The sequence below is a fragment of the Puma concolor genome, chromosome A3, assembly GCF_028749965.1.
Source record: "Puma concolor isolate L17-30 chromosome A3, mPumCon1.1.hap2, whole genome shotgun sequence".
Lineage (NCBI taxonomy): Eukaryota > Metazoa > Chordata > Mammalia > Carnivora > Felidae > Puma > Puma concolor.
In genome coordinates this window covers 96,290,539-96,313,958 of record NC_141669.1, presented here as the reverse complement: position 1 = coordinate 96,313,958, position 23,420 = coordinate 96,290,539, and the positions used below count along the sequence as shown (strand labels likewise).

Here is a 23,420-nt window from a genome sequence, read left to right as displayed (position 1 = left end):
TCTACCACCAAAACCAAGAGCACACTGTACACATTGTATGTTAGCCAATTTGACAATAAATTATATTAAAAATAAATAAATAAAATAAAGCATGCATCCGAAGGCAGTATTAGAACCAGGAGCGAGACTGTCACAAAATGGGGTGAGTCAGGAGTAAACAGGCCTGCAGCTCCAGTGTTGGCTGTAGTGACGCTCGAGCACACCTTCCTGCTCCCTAATGGGGCAGCCGTTTTAATCTCCAGCAATTGTCACCATACCTGGCCTTGCCATATCATCCTGTTTTCCAAGAGAAGCTAGAAATTCTGTTTTTAATGTGAAAAACAACCAAAACTGCTTTTTCACTCTTAGAAACAAATTTAATTTTCTATCACGAACACACCCACAAGCCAAATTAGTCAGTGAACTCCCAGTTCACCACCTGTGGTTTAGTCATGTTACCTGTGTTTAGAATCTGGGTGTCATCAACCATGATGCCCAAATAAGACACGGGCTAGAGAACACTTAACATGTGCTATAAAACAATCACCAAACTGAAAATGCTTCTGTAGACCAAGGGGGCTCATAGCCTCATGGAGAAGGTTCTGTCAAAGGGAAAGTAGGATTCTTTTGAAGCCAGTTATCAAAGGAAGTCATCTGGGACATGCTCTTTGATAGTCTCTTTTGCTGTCAGTAGAGCGTTCTGGGTTGAATCTTGCAGGACATGTTCGTTATGAAGGGCATTCTAGTCATGGACATTAGGTGTGCAGGAAATCATATGTCCAGGTTCTGACCTTCCAGATATTTCCTAAGCTTGAATTTCTTTTCCCTCTGCTAGATCTTCCTGGTTCGTAAATCTACCAAAATGCAGAAGAAAGTCCTCTCACTTCGCCTGCCCTGTGAATTTGGAGCCCCACTCAAGGAATTTGCCATAAAGGAAAGCACATACAGTGAGTAGTCACCTGATGGCTAAGTCCTGGTTGATGGGAGGGCCTCAGGTCTCCCCAACAAGTGGAAGTGGAAGGAGATTACCCTTTGAGACAGACAGTCATGAGTCTGCATCCTGGTGCTGTTACTTACTCACTCAATGACTGGGCAGGTAGCCTACCTTAGGAGCCTTGGTTTTCTTATCAGTATATTGGGGTGATCATAACATCAGAGAGCTATTAACAGTTTAATTAAACAGCCTATGTACAAATTATGCAGCCTACTGGTTGGCATATGGCAGGTTGTCTTTCTTGGCCCCCTTCCAGTTAAGTAGAGCATGGATTTGATTCCTAGGTTTGCTGATGATTAACCTGTAGGACAGGCTGCAGCGATTCGGCCTTTTTATGGGTTCTCATGCTACAGCACGTGTCTGCACATCTTGTGAATAATCCTTGAGTGGATGTGTTCCCTCCAGATGATCACTGTTCAGTCGTCTATGAAATGCAGCTAATCAGAGGCAGAATCCAGCCCTCTGAAAAAATCAACTGGCAGAAGTTTTGAAGGGAGAGTGGTGTTCAATAGAATTGGTTTTCTTTTTGCTATTCTGCAATCATTGAAAATGTGAAGTCTTGGGAAGACACGTTTCACTTTATTTATTTATTTATTTATTTATTTATTTATTTATTTATTTATTTATTTAATCCTGAGAAAGAGAGAAAGCACAAGTCGGGAGGGGGTGGGTAGTGGCAGAGAGACAGAGGGAGAAAGAGAGAATTCCAAGCAGGCTTCACACTGTTGGCACAGAGCCTGACACAGGGCTTGAACCCATAAACTGTGAGATCATGACCTGAGCTGAAGTCAGACACTTAACCAACTGAGCCACCCAGGTGCCCCTGGACACATTTTAAATATAAAAGGGATGGGGCGCCTGGGTGGCGCAGTCGGTTAAGCGTCCGACTTCAGCCAGGTCACGATCTCGCGGTCCGGGAGTTCGAGCCCCGCGTCAGGCTCTGGGCTGATGGCTCGGAGCCTGGAGCCTGTTTCCGATTCTGTGTCTCCCTCTCTGCCCCTCCCCCCGTTCATGCTCTGTCTCTCTCTGTCCCAAAAATAAATAAACGTTGAAAAAAAAATTTTTTTTAAATAAATATAAAAGGGAACACACAATGCTGATGTATTGCCAACTTCCAAGGAAGGATCCATAGTGAATCTGTGCTCCAAAGGGGAAGGTTTCATTGAAATCACAGGTTAGCAAGTTGAGGAGTGAAGGCCAGGAGAAATAAGTTTGGAAGCCTGTTGACTCTCTCAATAGTTAGACTGAAACTGGTTTGGGGGTGACGGGGTGGTGGTGCCTGGGTGGCTCAGTTGGTTAAGTCTCCTGACTTCGGCTCAGGTCATGATCTCACGGCTCATGGGTTCAAGCCCTGCTTCGGGCTCTGTGCTGTCAGCTCAGGCTCTGAAGCCTGCATCAGATTCTGTGTGTGTGTCTCTCTCTCTGTCCCTCTCCCACTCATTTTCTGTCTCTCTCTCAAAAATAAATAAACGTTAAGACTGAGACTAGGATTTTTGCTTGCTTCTTGATTTACACCTAAGCAAGCCTCAGTCTCTGCATTTGAAAAACCAAAGGTACTGAGGTCATTTTAAGGGCAAATAAGGGATTATACTCAACCTGGAGTTCATAGTCTCACTGAGCCAAATGGCCTTAATGGAAGTCTAGAGGACACATTTCTAGCAGAAGTGAAACCTGTCAGCCTCTTTGTGGTCAACCTCAGGTTCTTCTGTAAACCTGGGCCTGGTAATGTCTTTCCTCCAGGCTTCACAAGGGCACTGATGCCACGAAAGACTTCCACAGTCAGTGACCTGTGCATAGTTCATACCAGTTTATTTGCATTAGGAGGTAATCACAAGATAGATTTCAAGCCCTCCATTTTAAAGACGATTAAATATTAAGTAAAGATATGCCATGCTGAGGTGGCTTTTGAAAGTCAGCTTGCCAACAAGTGATAGATCTGTTTTTTTTTAATTAAAAAAAATCTTTTTTAATGTTTATTAATTTTTTTTGAGAGAGAGACAAAGCGTGAGCAGGGGAGGGGCAGAAAGAGAGGGAGACACAGAATCTGAAGCAGGCTCCAGGCTCTAAGCTGTCAGCACAGACCCTGACGCGGGGCTCAAACCCACAAACCAGGAGATCATGACCTGAGCCAAAGTTGGACACTTAACCAACTGAGCCACCCAGGGGCCCTTTAAATTTTTTTTAAGTTTATTTATTTTGAGAGAGAGAGAGAGAGAGAGTGTGTGTGTGCAAGCGAGATAGGGGCAGAGAGAGAGAGAATTCCAAGTAGGCTCTGCACTGTCAGCACACATCCCAATACAGGGCTCAAACTCATGAACCGTGAAATCATGACCTGAGCAGAAACCAAGGGTCAAACGCTTAACCAACTGAGCCACTCAGGCGCCCCAGATCTAACTGGTTTTTAAATCCCGTCTAATATCCAAAGTGAAGCATGATAAGTTAGCCTGGAAGCCCCTTCTTTGCTCCCCTACAGTAAGTACAGTTAATGTTGGGTGTTCATCTTAGATTCCTCCTGGCTGAAGATTTTTCTTCTCTACTGTGTCAAGACTCGGATCAATTCCCTATTCCTATCTGGGGGACTTAAAGTGGTTGAAAGAGCTAGTCGGAGCAAAGCATTAACCTGACTGTAACTAATTACCACAGGTCTTGGTCTCACCATGATGGCCCCTTCCTGGCCAGGGCCTTGCTTCTCTATGAATGGAGGTAAATTGAGAAAGGAAGGACTTGCTCTGAAAACATAGATATTTTGTCATAACATCTGGACAATATGGTTTAATAACAAATACCAGCTCATATTTGTATAGACTGCTTTCACATGAATTACTCCATTTTTTTAAATTTCCCTTTCCACTCCTACCCTTTGGGGAGACAGGGAAAGTACTATTATTGTCCACTGTACAGAGGAGAAAACCAAGGCTCAGAGAAGTTAACCTACCCCAAATCGGTTTCTTCCTACTTAACTTACTAAATTGTGGTGCACATGTGTGTATTTTTTTGTTTCTGTCTATGTCATGGTATGTGTGTAGAGGCATAGGTATATTTTGGGGGTGCTGTAGAAATACTAAACAATCAAAATAATACAACATAAGCAAATAGCAAGCAACATAAATGAGGACATGAAGTGTGGCAATTGGGAGAAAAACTCATCTGATTGAGGAAATGAGGAAATCTTCACAAAGCTGAGGATGTTTGGAATATTTCTGAAAGACTGTCTGAATGGCATTTCAGCCAGCCTGGCATGAGGAGTGGTTGGCAAATACACAAGTATTTGAAGTTATCCACTCACTGCCCTGCCATTTGGAAGATGTGCAGTATGGTACACCATCTTGCCAGAACATCTTCCCTAGGAGGCTTGTGCCCTTGGTGGTGACAGTGGTAGTGGGTGGGGGCGTTCTAAGTAAGTGAGTTTTTGAAACTTTCACATTGAATTTAAAAACTAATTTACTGGAACCTTCTGTTTGCCTCCAAGCTGCCTTGTGTCTTAACCAGAGATGGCCTGTTTTGGCAAAGAGGAGTGTGTCCCAGGAGGGCCAACCTAGGAAGGTCAAGGGTGGTGGGGGCTTGGGTGTTTACCAAGCTCTGTTGTGTGCCAATGGCCTCTCCCTCCAGCCTCACTGGCCCCTGCCCGCTGACCAACTTTGTGTTTGAATTTAAAAAAGAAAAAAGATAGTTGTACACTTTGAGCCTGCGCCGGTCTGTTTACCAAGCACTGGAGCACGTGCTCCCAGTGAGTCAGGGGCTGAACTTCTAGGCCGTGGACTCTACTGGCCTGTTTCTGGCTGACACACATCCTCCTCACAGCTGGATCTGATAAGCCACACGGTAGATGGTTTGAGAGGTCAGAGATGGTCCTATGCACGCAGCAGATAACACCAGAGGGCCTTTCCTTTCCCAGAACAGTGCTCCAGGACACTCAGCTGGTTTCCAAACTCTCTCTTTTCCAGCCTTTTCCCTGGAAGGCTCAGGAATCAGTTTTGCAGATTTATTCCGGCTCATTGCTTTCTACTGCATCAGCAGGTAAGGCCTCCTTTCCTCTTAGGAGTTCAAGTGCCTGCTTGGTGTGTGAAATATAAACAGCCCTGGGGTTTCTAGATTAAAGCAGGGTGGAGGGGTCTGGGAGGCTTGCCGCTGACTAGATGTCCCTGGAAGGATTAGTTACTGATCAAAATAACTACGCCAGTCCCTCCAAATTAATATGTCTGTGTCTTCAAACTGTCCCTATGGTTCGTTTCACCTCGACCCAGCAAGCAGGGGAAACAAACACACATACACATACATGTACATACATGCAAACATGCACACACAGAAAAGGACCCATGGTGCAAACCTGGTCCCTGATAATGTGTGGTGCCTGGGTGGTTCAGTCAGTTAAACATCTTTGGCTCAGGTCATGAGCTCACAGTTCATGAGTTCCAGTCTTGCATCTGGTGAGCATGAGCCCTGCATCAGGTGAACCCTGCTTCTCTCTGTCTTTCTCTCCCTCCCCCCGCCCTGACTCTGCCCCTCATGGGATTCTCTCTGTCTGTCTCCACTTGTGCCCTCTTCTCTCTCTCTCTCTCTCTGAAAAAAATAAAAATAAATAAATGTCCCTGATACTGTTTCTGAAAACCCTCAAGGGATGTAGTTCATTCTAGAAATACGGGCTCCTTAAACCAGCTCATAAACCTTGCATCACTGTCCTACAGGCCCATTTGGTGCTCATGTCCTTTTCATAACTAAAGCAACTGTGTTAGACTACAAGTAATTAAGCCAAAAATCACCATGTTAATAAGTGTGGGGAGTGTGTGAGTTGTTGAAGTCTTTCTCTCTTTTTTCTTCCTAGCCAGTTTTTCAAACTGACTATTCTTTTCTTTTTAATGGTTATTTATTTAATTTTGAGAGAGGGTATATGCATGCACACATGAATGGGGGAGGGGCAGAGAGAGGGGGAGAGAGAGAATCCTAAGCAGGCTCTTTGCTGTCAGCATGGACACTTACGAACTGTGAGATCATGACCTGAGCTGAAATCAAGAGTCCAACACTTAACTGACTGAGCCAACCAGGTGTCCTCAAATTGAGTATTCTTTTGGTGATTAAGAATCCATACTCTTCATCTGCAGAGATTGACACTGCCCCCATGTAGGCAGTGGAGCTCAGTTGGCCTCTATGCCTTCTCTGTATGTCTGTTGCAGCCAATAGAGCACAGACAGGCATGCATGACTAGGTTGTTTCCAAAGATCATGTCTTAGAGCCATCACACTTTGAGAGGCTTATTTGGGGTTCATTTCCTTTATGTTAATTTAAGGGTAAAGTTATTTCTCACGTGAGACATTTATTGTATCTGTTGGACTAGACCCTCGCGGGGGATGGCACTGAGCTATTGACCCCTAGAAGTCACCAGGTTGGCAACACCACATAATTAATGGCCTGAGGTGGGGAAGCACTTTCAGGGGTTGATTACCAGGAGGAAGAAACCAGGGGATTTCATCTAGAATTGGACACAGCTCTATGAGGGGACACCACCAACAGCCCTTGGCCTGTGCAAGGATGGAGATCTGCTGCCCAAAGAAAAGAAGAGGACGGTGCAGATGTCCCCACCTTCCCCAGGGACCCACACCTGAACTGGTTTGAGGCCATCTAGTTCCCGAAAGTGAATTTCAACACTAACATGTTAGTCAGAGGTGAAGTTGGCCAATGCTTACTCTTCATAGTTAGCTTGTTGATTTTCCTGTCATGAAAGATCATTACACCTATAAAACAGTATTTGGCATCGGCACACAAAAGATACCATCTCTCTTCTCAGTGTTCATAATAGGCTGGAGTACCTGCTGTCCAGGGCCATTTGATGGTTGAAGGAGATAAAGCACATGAAAACCTTCTTTAATCTACAAAGCATGATACCGATATAAGGTGCTTATGGAAAAATCCCAACATTGACATTTTATGATCAGGGTGACCTGAGATTCATTTCTCTATTTTTTTCCCTCAAAATGCAAAGGTTCTTGGTGTTTCTGTTTCTCTTTTAATGTTCTATGTTACTCGGTTTACCCAAGTCAATGTTCTTAGTAATCAGTAATTGATTTGACCCAGTCTTAACCAAATGTTTTTGAAATGTTCTAGTTGGTTATTAGTACATGAGTATATTCATGTAGAGAAAGTGGTTGGATTGTCAGCCCTGGTATTCACCCAGAATGCATCTGCACAGGTGCACTAGACTAGAGAATTCATGAATCAATCAGCATGTGGTTTGCCACATCAGAGGGACACACTGAAGACTAGAGCTGCGGATATAAATGAGAGCAAACCTTGGTCACCAATGTCTAGTAGCCCCCTGTCAGTTTGTCATAATCAGTGTCGTGGAGAGCACTTCCTTGTAAACTTTCATGCACACTGGAATCACCTGGAATCTTATTAGAATGCAGACTCTGATTTGGGGGGTCTGGGGCAGCACCTGATGGTCTGTGTTTCCAACTGTCTCTAGGTGGTGAGACCAATGCTGCTGGTCCTACAACTGCATTTTGAGTAGCAAAGAGCTAGAGGAAATAATAATTATTAATTATTACTTATTAAGTACGATTATAATTTCAGGGGCTTTCTATATCTGTGCTAGGGACCATATATACATTATTTCTAATCCTCATGGGAACACTGAAATTAGGATCATGAAGACACCATGGCTCAGAGAGTGAGATACTTGTCTACAATCAGTCATTCAATAAATATGTAGCAAATATTGGATTTGAACCCAGGCCTGCCTTGATGCTAGAGCCCACATTTTGCCACTGTATGGCACAGCTCCACAGACTTTGGGATCCAGTGCACCCGGGTTGCTTAATTCCACATTAGCTCTGTGAGTGGGTGCAGGGACCTCCCCCTCTGTGCTCTCCTGTGCTCCTGATCCATGGAATGGGGGATATCAGAGCTTCTTCCAATGGCCTGTGTGGGTCCCACATGAGTTACAGTGCTTGGTGCACTGGAGGTGCTCAATAAAGTTAGTCTCCTGCCGTTTAGAAATACAACATATAGAGCAAGAGTCAAAAGTAGATTACGTGTGTACTAAAACTCTTGGGTGAAACATTTATACCTAAGATGGCTTTATTTTCTCTGTTATACAAGTTTTAGAATTAGGGTTCCTTTCCTTAATGAGAGGGAAGTGACCCTGTGGGGAGGGGGGATGGTGGTGAGATGCTATGTTATACCCTTAGCTGGTACAGTGGAAGAGGGCTCTAATTTTCCAGGAGATCAAAGTCTAAGACTACCCATTAGGCAATGACAGGTGTGGCTTCCTGTCATAGATGCCATTAAGAAAAACCAAAACCAGCCATGTGATGTTTAGGCTCCAGGTACTGGATTGGGTAAGGTGAAATGCTTAAGGTAAACATAGGTTGGTTTCGTCATATGTGTCTTTCCCCAAATTGTCTCAAGAAAGAAGATTTTAATAAGTTTGTATAGCCGTGGAAACATATATTTATATGCTGCTTTGACATTACAAAGTTCTGCTTCCCATTAATCTTCATTTAAGATTATAATCTGAGTCATCACCTCTCCGGGGTCAGGCAGCAGCTATAACAAACACTGCCATCCCCTGAGGCTCTGCCTGCTTCATCCATGACAGATGCAAGTGAACAAGTAGAAGAAGGTACTCGCAACATTTGGAGGCAGACGGTAGGGTCCTTGGAAGCAGGGGGTGACCCATCCTTGACACCTCGGGAAAGAGCAGCCTCCTGACTGCCAATTACTAGTATTTATGTGAGCAGTATATTACAGCCCATGCCAAGAATCACATTCTATTCATATTTTGCTCTTTTCATTGACCTTACTAATTTGTTATTCATTGTCAACAGCTTCAGGGGTTTCCAAAATTCTCAAGTCATCCAGATTTAATCTGATTCAGTTAGAATGTTGCCTAATCTTACGGTAAACAACTTGTTGTTTGGGATAGTTATTCTCTTCAATGGAGATTTTCACAACATCTTGAGCAGACAAAATACAGGCAGAAACTCCAGGTTTTGTCCCTCACTTACTCCACCCTAGGCATCATGGCCTCCTTGCTATTCTTCATGCATGCCAGACCCTCTCCCAGGGCCTGGAAAGTTCTTTCAGCTCCTTCCTGTTGGGCCTGTTAGTCTGTGATGTTGAATGCGTGGTCTACACACGGTGCCGTGCTGCTTGAGGGCAGGGTTGTTCCATGAAGTCCTTTAGATTTGCTTCCCTACTCAACGCTTGGTGCAGGGGCAGCAGCAGCAACATTGCCTGGGAGCATGGCGGAAATGCCGAACTTCTGGCCTCACCCAGACCTCCTGAATCAGAGTGTGCAGTCAAACGAGACTCCGAGGGATTCACGTGTGCATGTTACAGATAGGGAAGCACTACCTTAAAACACAAGAGGAAGTTTTGTCTTCAGCACAGAAAGCAGGTTGCATGGACTCTAGCTAGAAGATGTCAAAGTAAAACCAACCAATGGTGGTTGAAAAACTGCCCTGTGTAAGGACTTGGAATAATAAATCATGGTTTAGGATGACACATTCCTGCCCAATGAATTGGGGCCCAGTATTCAGAACATGTAACAAGTTAGTGTATAATGTTTTACATGTATGTATGTAAGATCCACCAGTGTAGCGATTCTGATATTAACACTAGATACATTTCAGCCACCCAGGAAGGAAATTTGGTCCTCGCTACAGATACTGAAACCAGGCAGCCTTATCTCTCAGCCTGTCCTGACTGTGTTACTACAGGAAAGAATAGTCATCTTGCAGTCCTGTCACCAGTAAAGACAAGTTCTGGTTAGGTATGAGGTATGATGTAGCGTCTACTTAGGATGTTTCAGTCTAAGCCAAAACATCTCTAGGATGGAAATGCTAGAGATAGAAAGCAGACATGTAATTACAAATACTCTCTTTTTGAAAAACCAGGGACGTTTTGCCGTTCACCTTGAAGTTGCCTTACGCCATTTCAACAGCCAAGACGGAGGCTCAACTTGAAGAACTAGCCCAACTGGGACTAAGTAAGTGGGTCCCCCTGCCCAGGTCTCTCTTGGAATGAATCTATGAAACACAGTCAGTGTTAGGCTGGCTGATGATACATTGTTGAAAAATAATCCCTATCTCCATGGCAAAACTTGGCCCTGAGTCACACCTGCTGAGATTCTTTTTTCTAAGTCAGACATTTTACTGACTCTCAGAGGGGAGCGCTCAGTTTATCTGGGTAACCCCCACACCTCCCCAGCAGCTCCCATCAATGAGTTTCAGCTACCCTAAGTGTCCCAGTCCTAATGGAACATAAACTTCTCAAATGGGTCATGTCTTTCCTTTCTGTGGCATCTTGCTGGGGAAAGGCTGTGCTTGACAGAAAAGGAAATAGCACAGTACATCTCACGTGCATGAGTTTTGTTCCGGAGAAACACATGGGCATTGACGGCACGTCTGTGCTTTGAGGAATTTGACCGTGCAGACATCTAGACTAACATCTGTCTCACTTCCTCTCTTGTTCAATTTTGGTCCTGGTGTTCTGGGCCATGTCCCTTATCCTGCCATGCATCCTTGCCCTGGCCAGCTGGACACTTGCTTCCCCCTCCTGCCCCTTTGCCAATGCCCCTGAACACAATACCGTGCTTCTGGACAGTGGTTGATGATGGATCAGGATGTACAGTTCACCCAGTTTCACTTCCTCGTCCCATTGCCATGAGGAATTTGTGTGGGTTTAACTTTTGCCAAAAAAAAAAAAAAAAAAAAGTTTTCCCCCTAGATTGGAAGGGGAAATTCTCTTAAGATTTTAGGGCGTCAGTCTTCCAAAAGATTGACAACCAGGCCATAATATTTGAATGGAAATTTGAGATTCCGAAATGCAACTCCTGGGACTCCTGGAGCCTATGAGGAGCCTGGAGGGAGACTCAGATTCCCTTCTCAAACTCAGATTCTTTTGAAAGAATTGCTACATGTGTCTGAGGCCTGTCTGATGTGTCCCTTCTGAAAAGTTACACCATCTCTTGCAATGGTGTTTCACACACCTTTTGGAGAGGGTTTAAAACTTTTCCCGAATTTCAGTTAATATAACCAGCTAGACTGTAAGCCTCTTGAAGACCTGTACCAGGTGTCAGTTTCCGCTGGTGACCTCCACCCACTTAACTCCTGGTGCTGTGGTCAGTGTGCAGAGTATACTTTGTGGCAGGCCTGAAGGACTGAAGTATCCTGGTCAGCTTCCTGCACAGACAAATTTAAGAACACCTTGTTCCATGGCCACTGACCATAGAAGCAAATGATGTCCAATTAATATATACTCAATTCGTAACAGCCAATGTATACATTATTCATTTTGGGAAGAGACAGCACTTTGTAAAACTCTGTGCCTCATTTATTTGTTCTTCCAACAAATGTTTCTGGAGGATCTGCTATGTGGCAGGCCAGGCTCCACACTGAGGGGTCAAAGGTTAATAGTGTCCATAGCTGCCCTTCCCCACTACCCAGGTTTATAGTCCATGTGGAAGCTAAGTGTACTATGCCTTATAAAGTCTACCAGTGGTGTCAGTAGAAGCCTAAGAAGGACCCAAAGGTGGTGGAAACCATTCCACCAAGACCCAAACTGGGCAATAGAAGTGCATATAAGGTGAGCCAATGAGTAATTTAAAAATTTCTAGTAGCTCTGTTAAAGACAATGAAAAAGACACAGGTGAAAATTAATTTTTATAATTTATTTTAGTTAATGTAATATATATGAAATGTCACTTCAACATAGAATCAATATACTTTACAAGTATTAATGAGATATTTTACATTCCTTTTTTTCATACTAAATGTTTGAATCCAGCCTGTGTTATCCTTATATCTTTTGGGGCATTAAATTTTCATCAGAAACACACAATCTGTATTTAGAGCTGATTAAATTTATAGTTGAGAAACTGCATTCACATACCCAAGTTCCAAAACGATTGAACAGTTTTCCAGTGATTGAATTGCATGTCTGTTTTGAAACTTAAATGGACTGACGTGATTTAAAATTGAAGTCCTCTGTCACGTTGGCTCACTAGCCACAGGTGACCATTGGCTCTTGCGCTGGATGACACAGAGCAAAGAGGAGAGGAAGGGCAGGTGACTGGGCCACAATATCAAGCATGTTTATAACAGAGAGGGCAGGGCAAAGGCTCCCAACGTCAGCCTCCTCGCTGTCCGCCATGATCAGCCATTCTGGGCCCGTAGGGAAAAAAGAATACATTTTAGGCAAACACCACAAGGCAGAGCTATAGAGAGAGAATAAACCTGTTCCAAATGGAAATTAGCAGTAGATAACATTTATCACCACCACTGCCTCCCTGGATTCATGCAGAAAACTGAGCCCCGTGTGTAGGTGACATGGGCCATACAGACAGCTGCAGTAAGCCATGTGCGCTGTGCCAAAGAGTGTTGGGTGTGTAAGCCACGGTGAGAAGGGCTAGGATTTGCAGAGTACGGGCAGCTAACCGCTAAGATAAACGGTTGAACTTGCACTTAGCATTTGCATCGGCCTGCTGTCCTTTTTTTTTCTGCTGATGGGTTCCATGAGTGTATTTTTCCTCTGTTTGGGGTTTTAATGCTGAACGTGTAAAACCCTAAGCAGATTGTGTAACATCCCCCAGGCCCAGCTGCTGGTCCTGCCCATTAAAGGGGAACTGCCAGGTCCTCCATGGAGGGCACCTCCAGGAGAAGTAGATTGGGAAGGGTGGCTTGCTTTGCGAGGAGACTCAGTTTTTGTTAAGCGTGTCCGGGAGCTCCGTGGTCCTTTCCAGGCTTACACTGTAACAATTCCAATTCTTTCTTTCCTTACCTGTGCAAAGGCTGGGCTGGCTTTGTATGTTGGCCAAGCCATTTCTCAAGGGCTTTGAAGGTGAAAAGCCCCTTGAGCCTTCCTGTGAGCCCACAGCTGGGCCTGGCAGCATTTCCACCCTTTCCAGTAAAGGGAATGCAGTCCAAGCAAAAAAGAAAAAGAAAAAAAAACACTCAAGTGTGGCACCTCCCCCTTGAAAGACGTGTGTTGTCATGCAAGTGTGCTTTTTTTAATTTGTGAAGGAATGGCCCAAGAGTACTGTATTTACATTCTTGTGTTCACTGATAATGACTTTCAGATTTTTGGAGCTCTCCAGCTGACAACAAACCCCCAAACCCTCCACCTCCCCATAGGCCTCTCTCCTCAGACGGTGTTTGTCCTGCCTCTCGTCAGCTCTGCCTTATAAATGGAGTGCATTCTATAAAAACCAGGACGCCTTCGGAGCTGGAGTGCAGCCAGACCAACGGAGCCCTGTGTTTTATTAATCCTCTTTTCTTGAAAGTGCACAGCCAGGACCTCAGTGGAGGCCTGAAACGGCCCTGCACAAGGACTCCCAACGCGAATGGCACCGAGAGGCCTCGGTCCCCCCCACCCAGGCCCCCGCCACCCGCTATTAATAGTCTCCACACAAGCCCTCAGCTGTCCAGGACTGAAACCCAGGCGAGCATGCCAGAAACAGTCAACCATAACAAACATGGGAACGTAGCTCTGCTTGGAACGAAACCAACCCCCATCCCTCCACCCCGGCTGAAGAAGCAGGCTTCTTTTCTCGAGGCAGAAGGCAGCGCAAAGACCTTGACCGGCGGCCGGCCTCGTCCTGGCCAGGAGCGGGAGCCGGAGGAGCCCGGGCCGGGCACAGCTGGCGGGCCAGGTGGGGCCCCGCCTGCGGAGCCTCCGGAGGATTGCACAAGGGCCGCCGGCCCTGAATCACGGCCCCCGTGGCATGGAGGCAGACAGAGGCTGAGCGACATGAGCATTTCCACTTCCTCCTCCGACTCGCTGGAGTTCGACCGCAGCATGCCCCTGTTTGGCTATGAGGCGGACACCAACAGCAGCCTGGAGGACTGCGAAGAGGAGAGCGACCAGGAGACCATGGCCCCCCCTGTCAAGTCCAAAAAGAAGAGGAACAGCTCCTTCGTGCTGCCCAAGCTCGTCAAGTCCCAGCTGCGCAAGATGAGCGGGGTGTTCAGCTCCTTCATGACCCCCGAGAAGCGCATGGTCAGGAGGATCGCCGAGCTGTCCCGGGACAAGTGCACCTATTTCGGCTGCCTGGTGCAGGACTACGTGAGCTTTCTGCAGGAGAACAAGGAGTGCCACGTGTCCAGCACGGACATGCTGCAGACCATCCGGCAGTTCATGACCCAGGTGAAGAACTATCTGTCTCAGAGCTCAGAGCTGGACCCCCCCATCGAGTCGCTGATCCCCGAAGACCAAATCGGTAAGTCCCCACTTTGCCTTTTTTTTTTTCTTTTTAAACATAAAAACTACTGTAACCTCACAGGACACTGTATCCGATGGCAGTGATCTTGGATGAAGTTTTCTCTGGAGTTCAAAACAACATACTCCACCCCCTCCACCCATTTGAATGGGACCTGAGCTTCTCAAAGCAGACCTCACCTTATACCTGACTCCTGCTACCTGCCTGCTAGTTTTCAAGGAGCCCCTGATGGGAACCTCAGAGCGGTTCTGCTCAGGGGTAGAATTTGCCTTCCGAGGGTCCGATTGCCCACCTTGTCTTGTGCTGTGTGTGCTGAGTGTTTCCTGAAAGGGCATCTCTGCAGGCAGTGCATGCCTGGAAAGGTATGTGTGCTGTCTTCTGACAGAGTGTTTTCTTCTGCTTTGTTTGGGTAGTACACTTTTCATTGAGGTACAGTGTATGTTCAGAAGAGTGCAGACATCACGGGTGTGCAGCTGGAGGAGTGTCCACAGTGAACACACCTTGTGACAAGTGAGAGCTCAGTAAGCACGACAGAACCCACAACCAGAAGCCCCCCTGGGACCACCACCCTATCACCCTTCTCCCAAAAGGGTAACCGCCTTGCTGGCTTCTGATGCCAGCGAATTCCTTAAGTGGCACGGTTTGGGAGTAACTTAAAAAAAAAAAAAAAGACAAGTTTGTGTACCTTTCAAATAAGTAACATATTTGGAGGTCACATGAAAGGTGTTTTCTCCGAAGTCAAGGGGAAATATTTTCTTTATAACCTCATCGAAGGGCTGAATTGTTAATAGTTACTTTGGCCAAGAAAAATTTGAATTTGGCAAGGCATCTTTTTTCCAGGGTAAGAGTGTTGCAAGGATTTTTTTTTTTCTTTATTAATTTCAGAAGATTCTTTCTAAAGGGCTAATTTCAGTGTGGCTTGTTCACTGGGCAGCCACAGCTGAAAGAGCTACCAAATTATTTCCAGGCAGTTCATAAAGCTAAACCCAGATTTCTTCTTTCTGATTGGGTCTGTTTGTTGAAAGTAGTAAACAGTATGTGGTAGAGAGTGGACTCTGTCTCTGTCTCTGTCTCTGTCTCTGTCTCTTTCTCCTTTAAGTGAGTTTCAGCAGCTCTTTGATTTTCTCACAAAGGAATCAAAGCCTTGTTTGTTTTCTCGGGGTTTGAGCCTGGTTGATGGGGCGGGGTTAGAGCTGGGTGTTGCTGAGGAGAGAGTCTGGAAGGAATGTGCCCTTGTGGTGTGCTTGGAACTGAAAAAGGTTTCTAGGGGAAGGCAGAATAGCCACCCAGGCCATCCTGTCCCATCCCACCAGAGCCCACCTCTCAGGGGAGACCAGTTCAGATGCAATATTAACAGGGACTCTGAACCTTCATGAGAAGCTTCCTCTGGGGGTGTCCGGTGGGGGGAGCCAGGCAGGCGCTGATGTCAGCCCTGAGTTATGTGGCCCCAGCGCCAACCAGCCCACAGAGACAAGGCTCCCCAGGGAACAAGGGCCATCCCTTCCTTCCCTTCCTCTCTTTCCTTCCCCGCTGAGATTGTAAGCACCAACCAAAGTACTGGTCCCCAGTGGCTTCTTTTGAAGTGAAGTTCGGATATGATATTTGCTCCCAGAGCACAAGCGTTCATTTTCTCCAAAAACAAACATACACTTTGCTGCTCTGAACAGATGCAGCTTTTAATTTAAAATCTAAAGTCATGACAAGAAGGGATGTTGACATCTATGGAGGCTCTAATAGGAGCCAGGATTCTGTCCAAGTGATGTAAGCGTGTCCTGACCTCGCCCTAGTGAAACAGGCACCAGCATCCCCTGTGGAGTGGAGAATGCAGGACTTTGCCAGGTGGAGCCCTTTGTCCCAGGGGCCACACCAGCTAGTAACCAGCAGGTGCAGCATTTGGAAGAGTAGGCTAGCCCTTTGTTGAGGCAGCTCAGACTAAAATTTTGTATGGAGGTGTGGGTGTGGCCAACTAAGCATTGCCCCACTTTTTTATTGGCTTGTTTGTTTTGGTTTTTTAAACTTTTGCATTAAAGCAGGAACTTCATCACATGTTGCTTCCCCAATGAAAGCATCATTCAGTTTTGAAAGTACAATAAATGTGTTGTTGGGCTTTTAAAATTAAGAGAAAGGTAAACCAGAGCAGAGGTTAACCTGAGAAACTCAACACTAGTTCAAATGCAGAGAAAGAGGTGACCCTAAGAATCAGAAAACTGATCCCTTTAAATGTGTAAGTTACTAGTTTAGGACTCTGACAAAAAAGTGGACTTATCTAATTGTCTGTTTTACATAGTCATAAAGGAAGTGCTCATTGGTTTACTATAGACTTGTTAATATAATCACTCCTTTGAGCCTTGTAACCAAATCAAGGTTGGTACATTTATGTAGATATTGTTCATGTTTTGCAAATTCAAGAGCAGAGGCCATGATGTAAAAAGTGACTTGTAGTGACTGCTGGTAAGTAGGGTAGCTTGGATTCAACCCAGATCTTTCCTCCATTGTTTGCTTATTCCCACCATATCTCACTTTCTGGAGGGAAGTAATTCACTGTTAATGTATTTACTCCAAATGGATTCACTCTCAATGCCATCTCTGGAATACCAAGCCTCAAGATTGTTCTGAACAGGTGTCTACTAACACTGCTAAGGCTTTTCAAGAATGCCAGTCTGGTCCTGTCCTCCTTTCCCACAACTTCTGAAGATGATAGCTCTGAACTAGGAGGTGAGAATTTACATTTAAAACCTGCATTTACAGAATGACCATCCCAGAATCAAGGAAGCTGGAGGAGGCATTTCACTGGCTTAACCCATGTAGAATTAGAGCTGTCGTTCATATGTGAAAAATGGCCATACGAATGCATGCATGTATACACGTAGTATATGGAGATGTTGCTAATCTCTCTTCTTCAAAGAGTGGTTCTTCAGTTGCCTAGAGAAAAGCCAAGGAAGACACTAAGTAGCTCTCACCCAGTGCCACTTTATCCATATACTCTTGTCCCAACCCTTTAAGTCAGCACTTTCTAGATAAGGATAAAATGATAAATAAGTCAGTCTCAAAACACACACACACACACACACACACACACACACACACACACACACAACCTGCCACTCTAAATGCTTGTGTCCTATTGTGGAAAAGTTGCATCCTGTTTAGACTACTCTTTAAAGTACTCTCACCCAAAAGCCCTGACTTTTAGAGGTTCTTTGATAAATACTGGTTGATTAACATCAGCTTCGCTCTCCTGGTTGGAGAACGAAGCCAATGAGGGGGAGACGTGGTGGGCTCCCAGGGAAGTCAGGTCTCTGTTCATTCCAGGGCCACATATGGTTTCCCTTCTGGATAGCTCTCCACTCACCCTCACTCCCCCACCCCCACAAAGCGGTACATGAAAGGACAAACAGATGCTTTAACAAAAAGTGCACATAGTTTCAGGTCTTACTAGAAAGCCCTGGGATCAGTAACTTCATTGACAGTGAGATATACTCATTACTGGTGTGTCAAGTGTAGATAGGGTATAACATTACTCATTGCTCCAACATGTGTTCCTCATTGGTGAGCTCCCACATGGTACCACTCTTGCTTCAGTCGTTTTCAACCAATGGGAGAGATTAGTTCAGAATTTCTGATCGTGAAATCTCCACTCTGCAGAACTTGGTGCATTTTTGTGGTTAGCATTTTGATTTTATTCAAGTAGAAGAACTTTTATATCTGATTTGACGTTAATCTTGGGAAAGCCCTCTGTTTTCAAGTTTTGTGTCAAGAAAAACAAAGTGTGTCCAACTCCAAAAATCTCAGTAATCCCAAATTTGTTATTTCATTCAAACAACCCACCACCAACTGTCAACAACAAAACCCCAATAACAAAAAAAAAAAAAAAAAAAAAAAAAAAAAAAAAAACCAGGACAATAATGGTTATGCTTTATTTAATTGCTATATAGTAAAACATGTATTTTCTCTAAAGAGCATTTTAATTGTTTGAAGAAAAAGTATCTTTAAATTCAATTTATATTCATGTGATTTTTTTTAAATAGAGAAACAATACTGAAAAGTGAGCATAGCAGAATAAGAAAGGGGGTTTGAAGTAACTCTCTAGGAGTTAAACAATTACAACTACTTTGCTTCATGAATCTGTCTCAAGCTTCAATGTCTAGTGTGATTTGTTTTTTAATTTTTATTTTGTTTAATTATTTATTTTGAGAGAGACAGAGATAGTGAATGGGGAGGGGCAGAGAGAGAGAGAGAGAGAGAGAGAGAGAGAGAGAGAATCCCAAGCAGGCTCCACACTGTCAGTGCAGAGCCTGATGTGAGACTTGAACTCATGAACCATGAGGTTATGACCTGAGCTGAAACCAAGAGTTGGATGCTTAACCAACTGAGCCACCCAGGTGCCTCTTGTTTTTTTAATTTTTAATTCACAGTTTGGTTCAAGCCCTTGAGTTATTATCTGCTCTTTTTAATTTTTTAATTTTAATTCTTATGCTTTTATTTTAGAGAGGGAAAGCACAAGTGAGGGAGAGGGGCAAAGGAAGAGAGAGAGAATCCTAAGCAGGCTCCCCCTTATCATGGAGCCAGACACGATGCTCAATCCCACGACCCTGGGATCATGACCTGAGTCAAAATCAAGAACCAGATGCTCAACTGACGGAGCCACCCAGGTGCCCCTCTTTTTCAGTTGAAGAGCCACCAGAGTGGCATATTGATGCCAAGTTGATTAGAACCTCAAGTCTGACTTCTGATCTAGAACATGTGACCATATCTCCTGCATGGAGTGAATGTCCTTACACAGTTAGCAAAGGGTAGAGAGAAAGGAGAAAGATTGACCTCTTGCAACATGTAAAAAGAATGTCTGTATTAGTTTTGAAAATTAGTTTAAATGTAAGACCCCAGCAGGAAGTACCTCTTTTTTTCCATGGGGCATATTTTGTTGTACATTTTTACCTTAGGGCATCGAAAATTGGGTTAATTATATCAACTAAAAGAAGGGTCACAACTCTGGAGTTAAGGATCTGTGTCAGGAGTCTCCAACTCCATAATACTCTGTGCAGGGGTACTGATAGCTCAGTAATTCCCACCGTTAGCAACATGGGAACTGAGATGGCATCACAAAATAAGGTTCATGGAGATGTCTGTGCTGGAGTGTTTTCTGACTATGTCCTGAGAATCTTCCAGAGAGAGATCAGTACTTCCCAGGCAGGAAACATCACCAGGCAAAAGAATCTTACAGTAATTGAGTGCATGAACAAGGGGACACTTGAGAGGCTACATTGATTGAAATGGAGGCATCAGAATCTTTGAGGCTTGGACATGTCTTCCACTACTCCACTCCCACCAACAGGATGTCCTGATTGGCTGTCTCACTATGTAGACTGAGCCCTCACCATCCGGGGACCCACCCCCAGGCTAGCCTCGCTTACCCAGTCTGTCTACAGGGAACAGGCCAGTACAGTAGCACGCTCCGCCTTACCTCTCAGAGGACGGTGTCCACTTTGGAGACTCTTACTTACCGTCCAAGCCCTGGGGCTTCTTTTTAGAAACCAGAACTCATAGCCTGCCTCCTTTTGTCAAGGCCAAGAGTATGTTAAATGCATACTGTGTTTTTAATAGAAGCAAGTGAAAGTCCCCCTAATCCCTCGCCGGTGTGTGGTTCTTGAGGGTTTATGGAGCACTTTTATGCAGAGAATCCCCTTAAATCCCCTTAATGCCTTGGGGTCCCATTTATTAACCTCATTTTTAGAGATGAGGAAACAAAAGCTTAGCAAGGTCAAGCGGGGGTACAAGTGGGAGTGAGCCAACTCATCTGGAGAGCTTTTCACACCACCCAGGGTGGCTACACTGCCTTTTGGGGCCATTTTATGAGGAGAGAAGAAGACCACAGTGGTGAAGTCACCCTACCAGGGGGTGCCTGCTCTCCACAAGACTTACCCTAGATCAAGTTCTGCTCTGTAAAATTAAAGGCCAGCCCTTCCCTTCCCTCCCTACTCTATTCTGCAGGAGCAGGACACTAAGCACTGTCCACACCCAAGGGATGAGGTTAGAATTCAGCTCTACCTCCCCAAGGCCAGAGGAGCTGCATCAATTATTTAGAATTTTTTAGTAAGGAAGATTGGGCTCTTCTCCACTGCTTTTGTTTTTGCTGGCCCTTTACTAGAAGGTACCGAAATCAGTCGGACAGATTCTATGCATAAACCATTACCTGTATTTTTGCATAATGCCTTTCCTTGAAGCCCATCAAAATGAACAAACACCTGGGGCACCTGGGTGGCTCAGTCGGTTGAGCGTCCAACTTCGGCTCAGGTCATGATCTCGTGGTTCGTGAGTTTGAGCCCCACACCCGTCTCTGTGCTGACAGCTCAGAGCCTGGAGCCTGCTTCGGATTCTGTGTCTCCTCTCTATGCTCCTCCCCTGCTCACACCCTGTCTCTCTCTCAAGAATAAATAAAGAAAAAAATTTTTTTTTTTAAAAAATGAACAAAAACCTAAGTGAATCACCACCCCACAGCTTGCCATCTTTATTTTGGTGCCATCTCTGCTGGGCTGGGGGGACCTTCCTGTAAATGATAAAACATCCTTTATAATTTATTGTTTATGGGCTGAAGCATGCATTGCTCACATATGTAAAGCAAACCCAGATTAGAGAACACCCCTGCAGGGCAAGAGGAGACCCCTGCAGGGATGGGGCTGGCTGCCCCACACCTGGGGGATGGCTTCACTGCTAGAGTCACGCTTCCTATATTCTGCAGGGCTAAGGAGAAAAGAAGCATAATTTTCATGTAACCACCCAAAGGAAGGGTGAATTCAATTCAATTCAGTGAATTCAATTCAATTCAGAAGTCACTTTTGGAGTACCTGCTACCTGTGGGCCTCTAGCTAGGGACTGCAGCTGGCTCACCTGACAACCAACCGTCAGGTCTGGTGTTCACAGGAGAGAGGTCTAGTTTGCTCTATGCCACAGGAGAGGCAACAGAGAACTCCAAGGACCCAGGGTGTGGGGAGGAGGTGGACAGGCAAGGCTGCACGGGAATCCATCCATGTTGGGAAAGGCGAGGAGCCCACCGGCCACAGGGAAGAGCATGTGGAGAGGCACAGAGGCACAGAGGGCTGCAATACTGTTGTCTTCAGTGAGAACATGGAACGAAGAAGGGAGGGCAAAGCAGGGGCGCTCCCACGGAAGCTGCCTGAGTCTTTAAGGTGGTGAAAAGCATTTTAGAAAACTCATCCCAAGCAGGGTAAGAGTCAAACTCTTTAACGATCTCTGGAGCCCAAGTACCAACCAATCGAATCAGACCTGTCCATAAACACCTGTAGGCCAGTGTGACAAGCTAGGATGTCAGAGACCTGGATAGACAGACGCAGAGTAGGGACAGCAGTGTGACACAGGCCTTCACAATTAGTAGACCAGAACCTGTCAGCAATGAACCGAATCCACCCTTCATCCCTCATGATTCCTCATCTGAAATGGGGCTGTGGGGGCTCTCCACCTCTCACTTCCTCTTGCTCTGAAAGACATACCACTGCCCAAGATGTTCAGCTTATCTGTGAGTTTGAGCTGTTAGGTGGGGACACAGTGGGGCTGTGACAAAACACCAGCAAATTCGGGGCAGGAAAACCCAGGGGCTTCAGATCTTCTGCCTTTGTACCTATGGGTGGGAGGGTCTGAGGAAAAGTAAGAAGGCACAAGAGAGAGAAAGATGTACAGGAAACCAGGCAGCTTCTCAATTAATTTATCAAAGCACTTTTGGTTCTCATTTCAAACCAAGTAACCCACAGTTAACACAGAAGAAAACAAACCCACATGGGCATGAATCGCTAAACCTGGTGTCCCTATTCCAAGGCCACATTCAAAAGGAAAGAGGGAGCCAATGATTCTTGCCCATTTATGAGGTGACAGGTGCATATGAAATGCTCACCGAGTGGGATCTCACTTTATCCTCACAACAATCCCACTGGGAGGCTGTGAGTGATCCCATTTTGCAGATGAGGAAGCTGAGGCCCTGAAAGGTCACCTTCTTCTCTCAAGGTCACAAAGTAGAAATGGCTCATTTGGACTTCACATGTAACCCAAGAGACACTTGAACACCAGGTGGTCTGCTTTTTATGAGTAGTTTGTACAGAGGATTAGCAAAGTTCTCTTGTGGCTATGGGGCATCACATCCCAGCTCTGCCAAGACAGGATGGATAAATTTCTCAGCTGAAAGGCAGAAGGCATGTGGTGGTTCAGAGCACATGCTCAGGCTGGACTATTGGGTTTGAAGTCCCAGCTCTGCTGCTGCTGAGCTGTGCATACTTGATCATATGTCTTAACATCTCTGTGCCTCTGTTTCTTCATATGTAACACGAACCAGACATCACTCTGCCTGCCCCACTGACACTCACTTACCTGTTTGATTTCCAACTCCTGGTGCCTGTGACATTTTGCCTGACACTTTCTCATGCCACCAGAGCCCTTGTCCAGGGCAGTTGGAAAGACTGGGAAATTAATGCCCTCTCTGCTGTCCAGGAGCCTGATAGGAACAGGTGTATAAACACCCCAGCTGCCTCCCCTCTGGTGGGACAGCCCTGAGGCTTGCTCTACACCATGCCTTGGACTTCCGGCAGGGTTGAGCTGGTGGAGCTCCAGCTGCCCCCAGTAACAACTGGATTACAATTACTAATAAAGCACATAATGTTGGCTGCCTCCTCTCCCATCTCATTCCCCTTGTCTGCTGCCAGTGCTTCCTGGGCTCACCTCCCAGATGAACCACTCATACTTGAGTCCTTGTCTCAAGGTTGGCTTCTGGGAGAACCCAAGCTAAAACAAATACGGATTCTATACTCATTTCAGCCAAACAGTTGTTTAAATCCATAGGAAGTACGTAACAGTGCTTGGAACACTCCAGCACCCGGTCAATGTCAGCTCTAATCTTTAATCCAATTAAACAGTCAAAGGAAGATATGTTAGCACATAAAGAAAATATCAAACTCGTCTTGCCGTTCTGGATGGAGGGAGGCCCGTTGTGCCACCTGGCTTGTTGGCAACAGCGACAGGCTTGCATTTCATCCCCACGACTCTGGGAGAGTCATTTGACTTCTAAGCCACCTGTGCATCTGCACGATGAGGGTGTCACTGGCTCCTGATTCTTGGGGCTGGGATGGGGGTTAACATTACAACAGGGACACACATAGAGCCCCCTGGGAATAAGAACAGCACAGAGGAAACTCGGCACACTTTGGCAATTATGTATGTGTAACTTCACAA

The 23,420-nt window shown here is 45.4% G+C and overlaps 1 protein-coding gene across 11 annotated transcripts in view; it reads left to right on the top strand.

Moving 5' to 3' along the window:
• The window catches only part of RIN2 (Ras and Rab interactor 2), a 225,342-nt gene that overhangs the window by 184,081 nt on the left and 17,841 nt on the right, over positions 1 to 23,420 (top strand). For all 11 annotated transcript variants that reach the window (XM_086701579.1, XM_086701583.1, XM_086701580.1 and 8 more), the window contains 4 exons: positions 815 to 926; positions 4,918 to 4,990; positions 9,868 to 9,959; positions 13,050 to 14,189. In XM_086701579.1, coding sequence (XP_086557705.1) covers positions 815 to 926; positions 4,918 to 4,990; positions 9,868 to 9,959; positions 13,050 to 14,189 — 1,417 coding nt within the window. The remainder of the gene's footprint in view (positions 1 to 814; positions 927 to 4,917; positions 4,991 to 9,867; positions 9,960 to 13,049; positions 14,190 to 23,420) is intronic.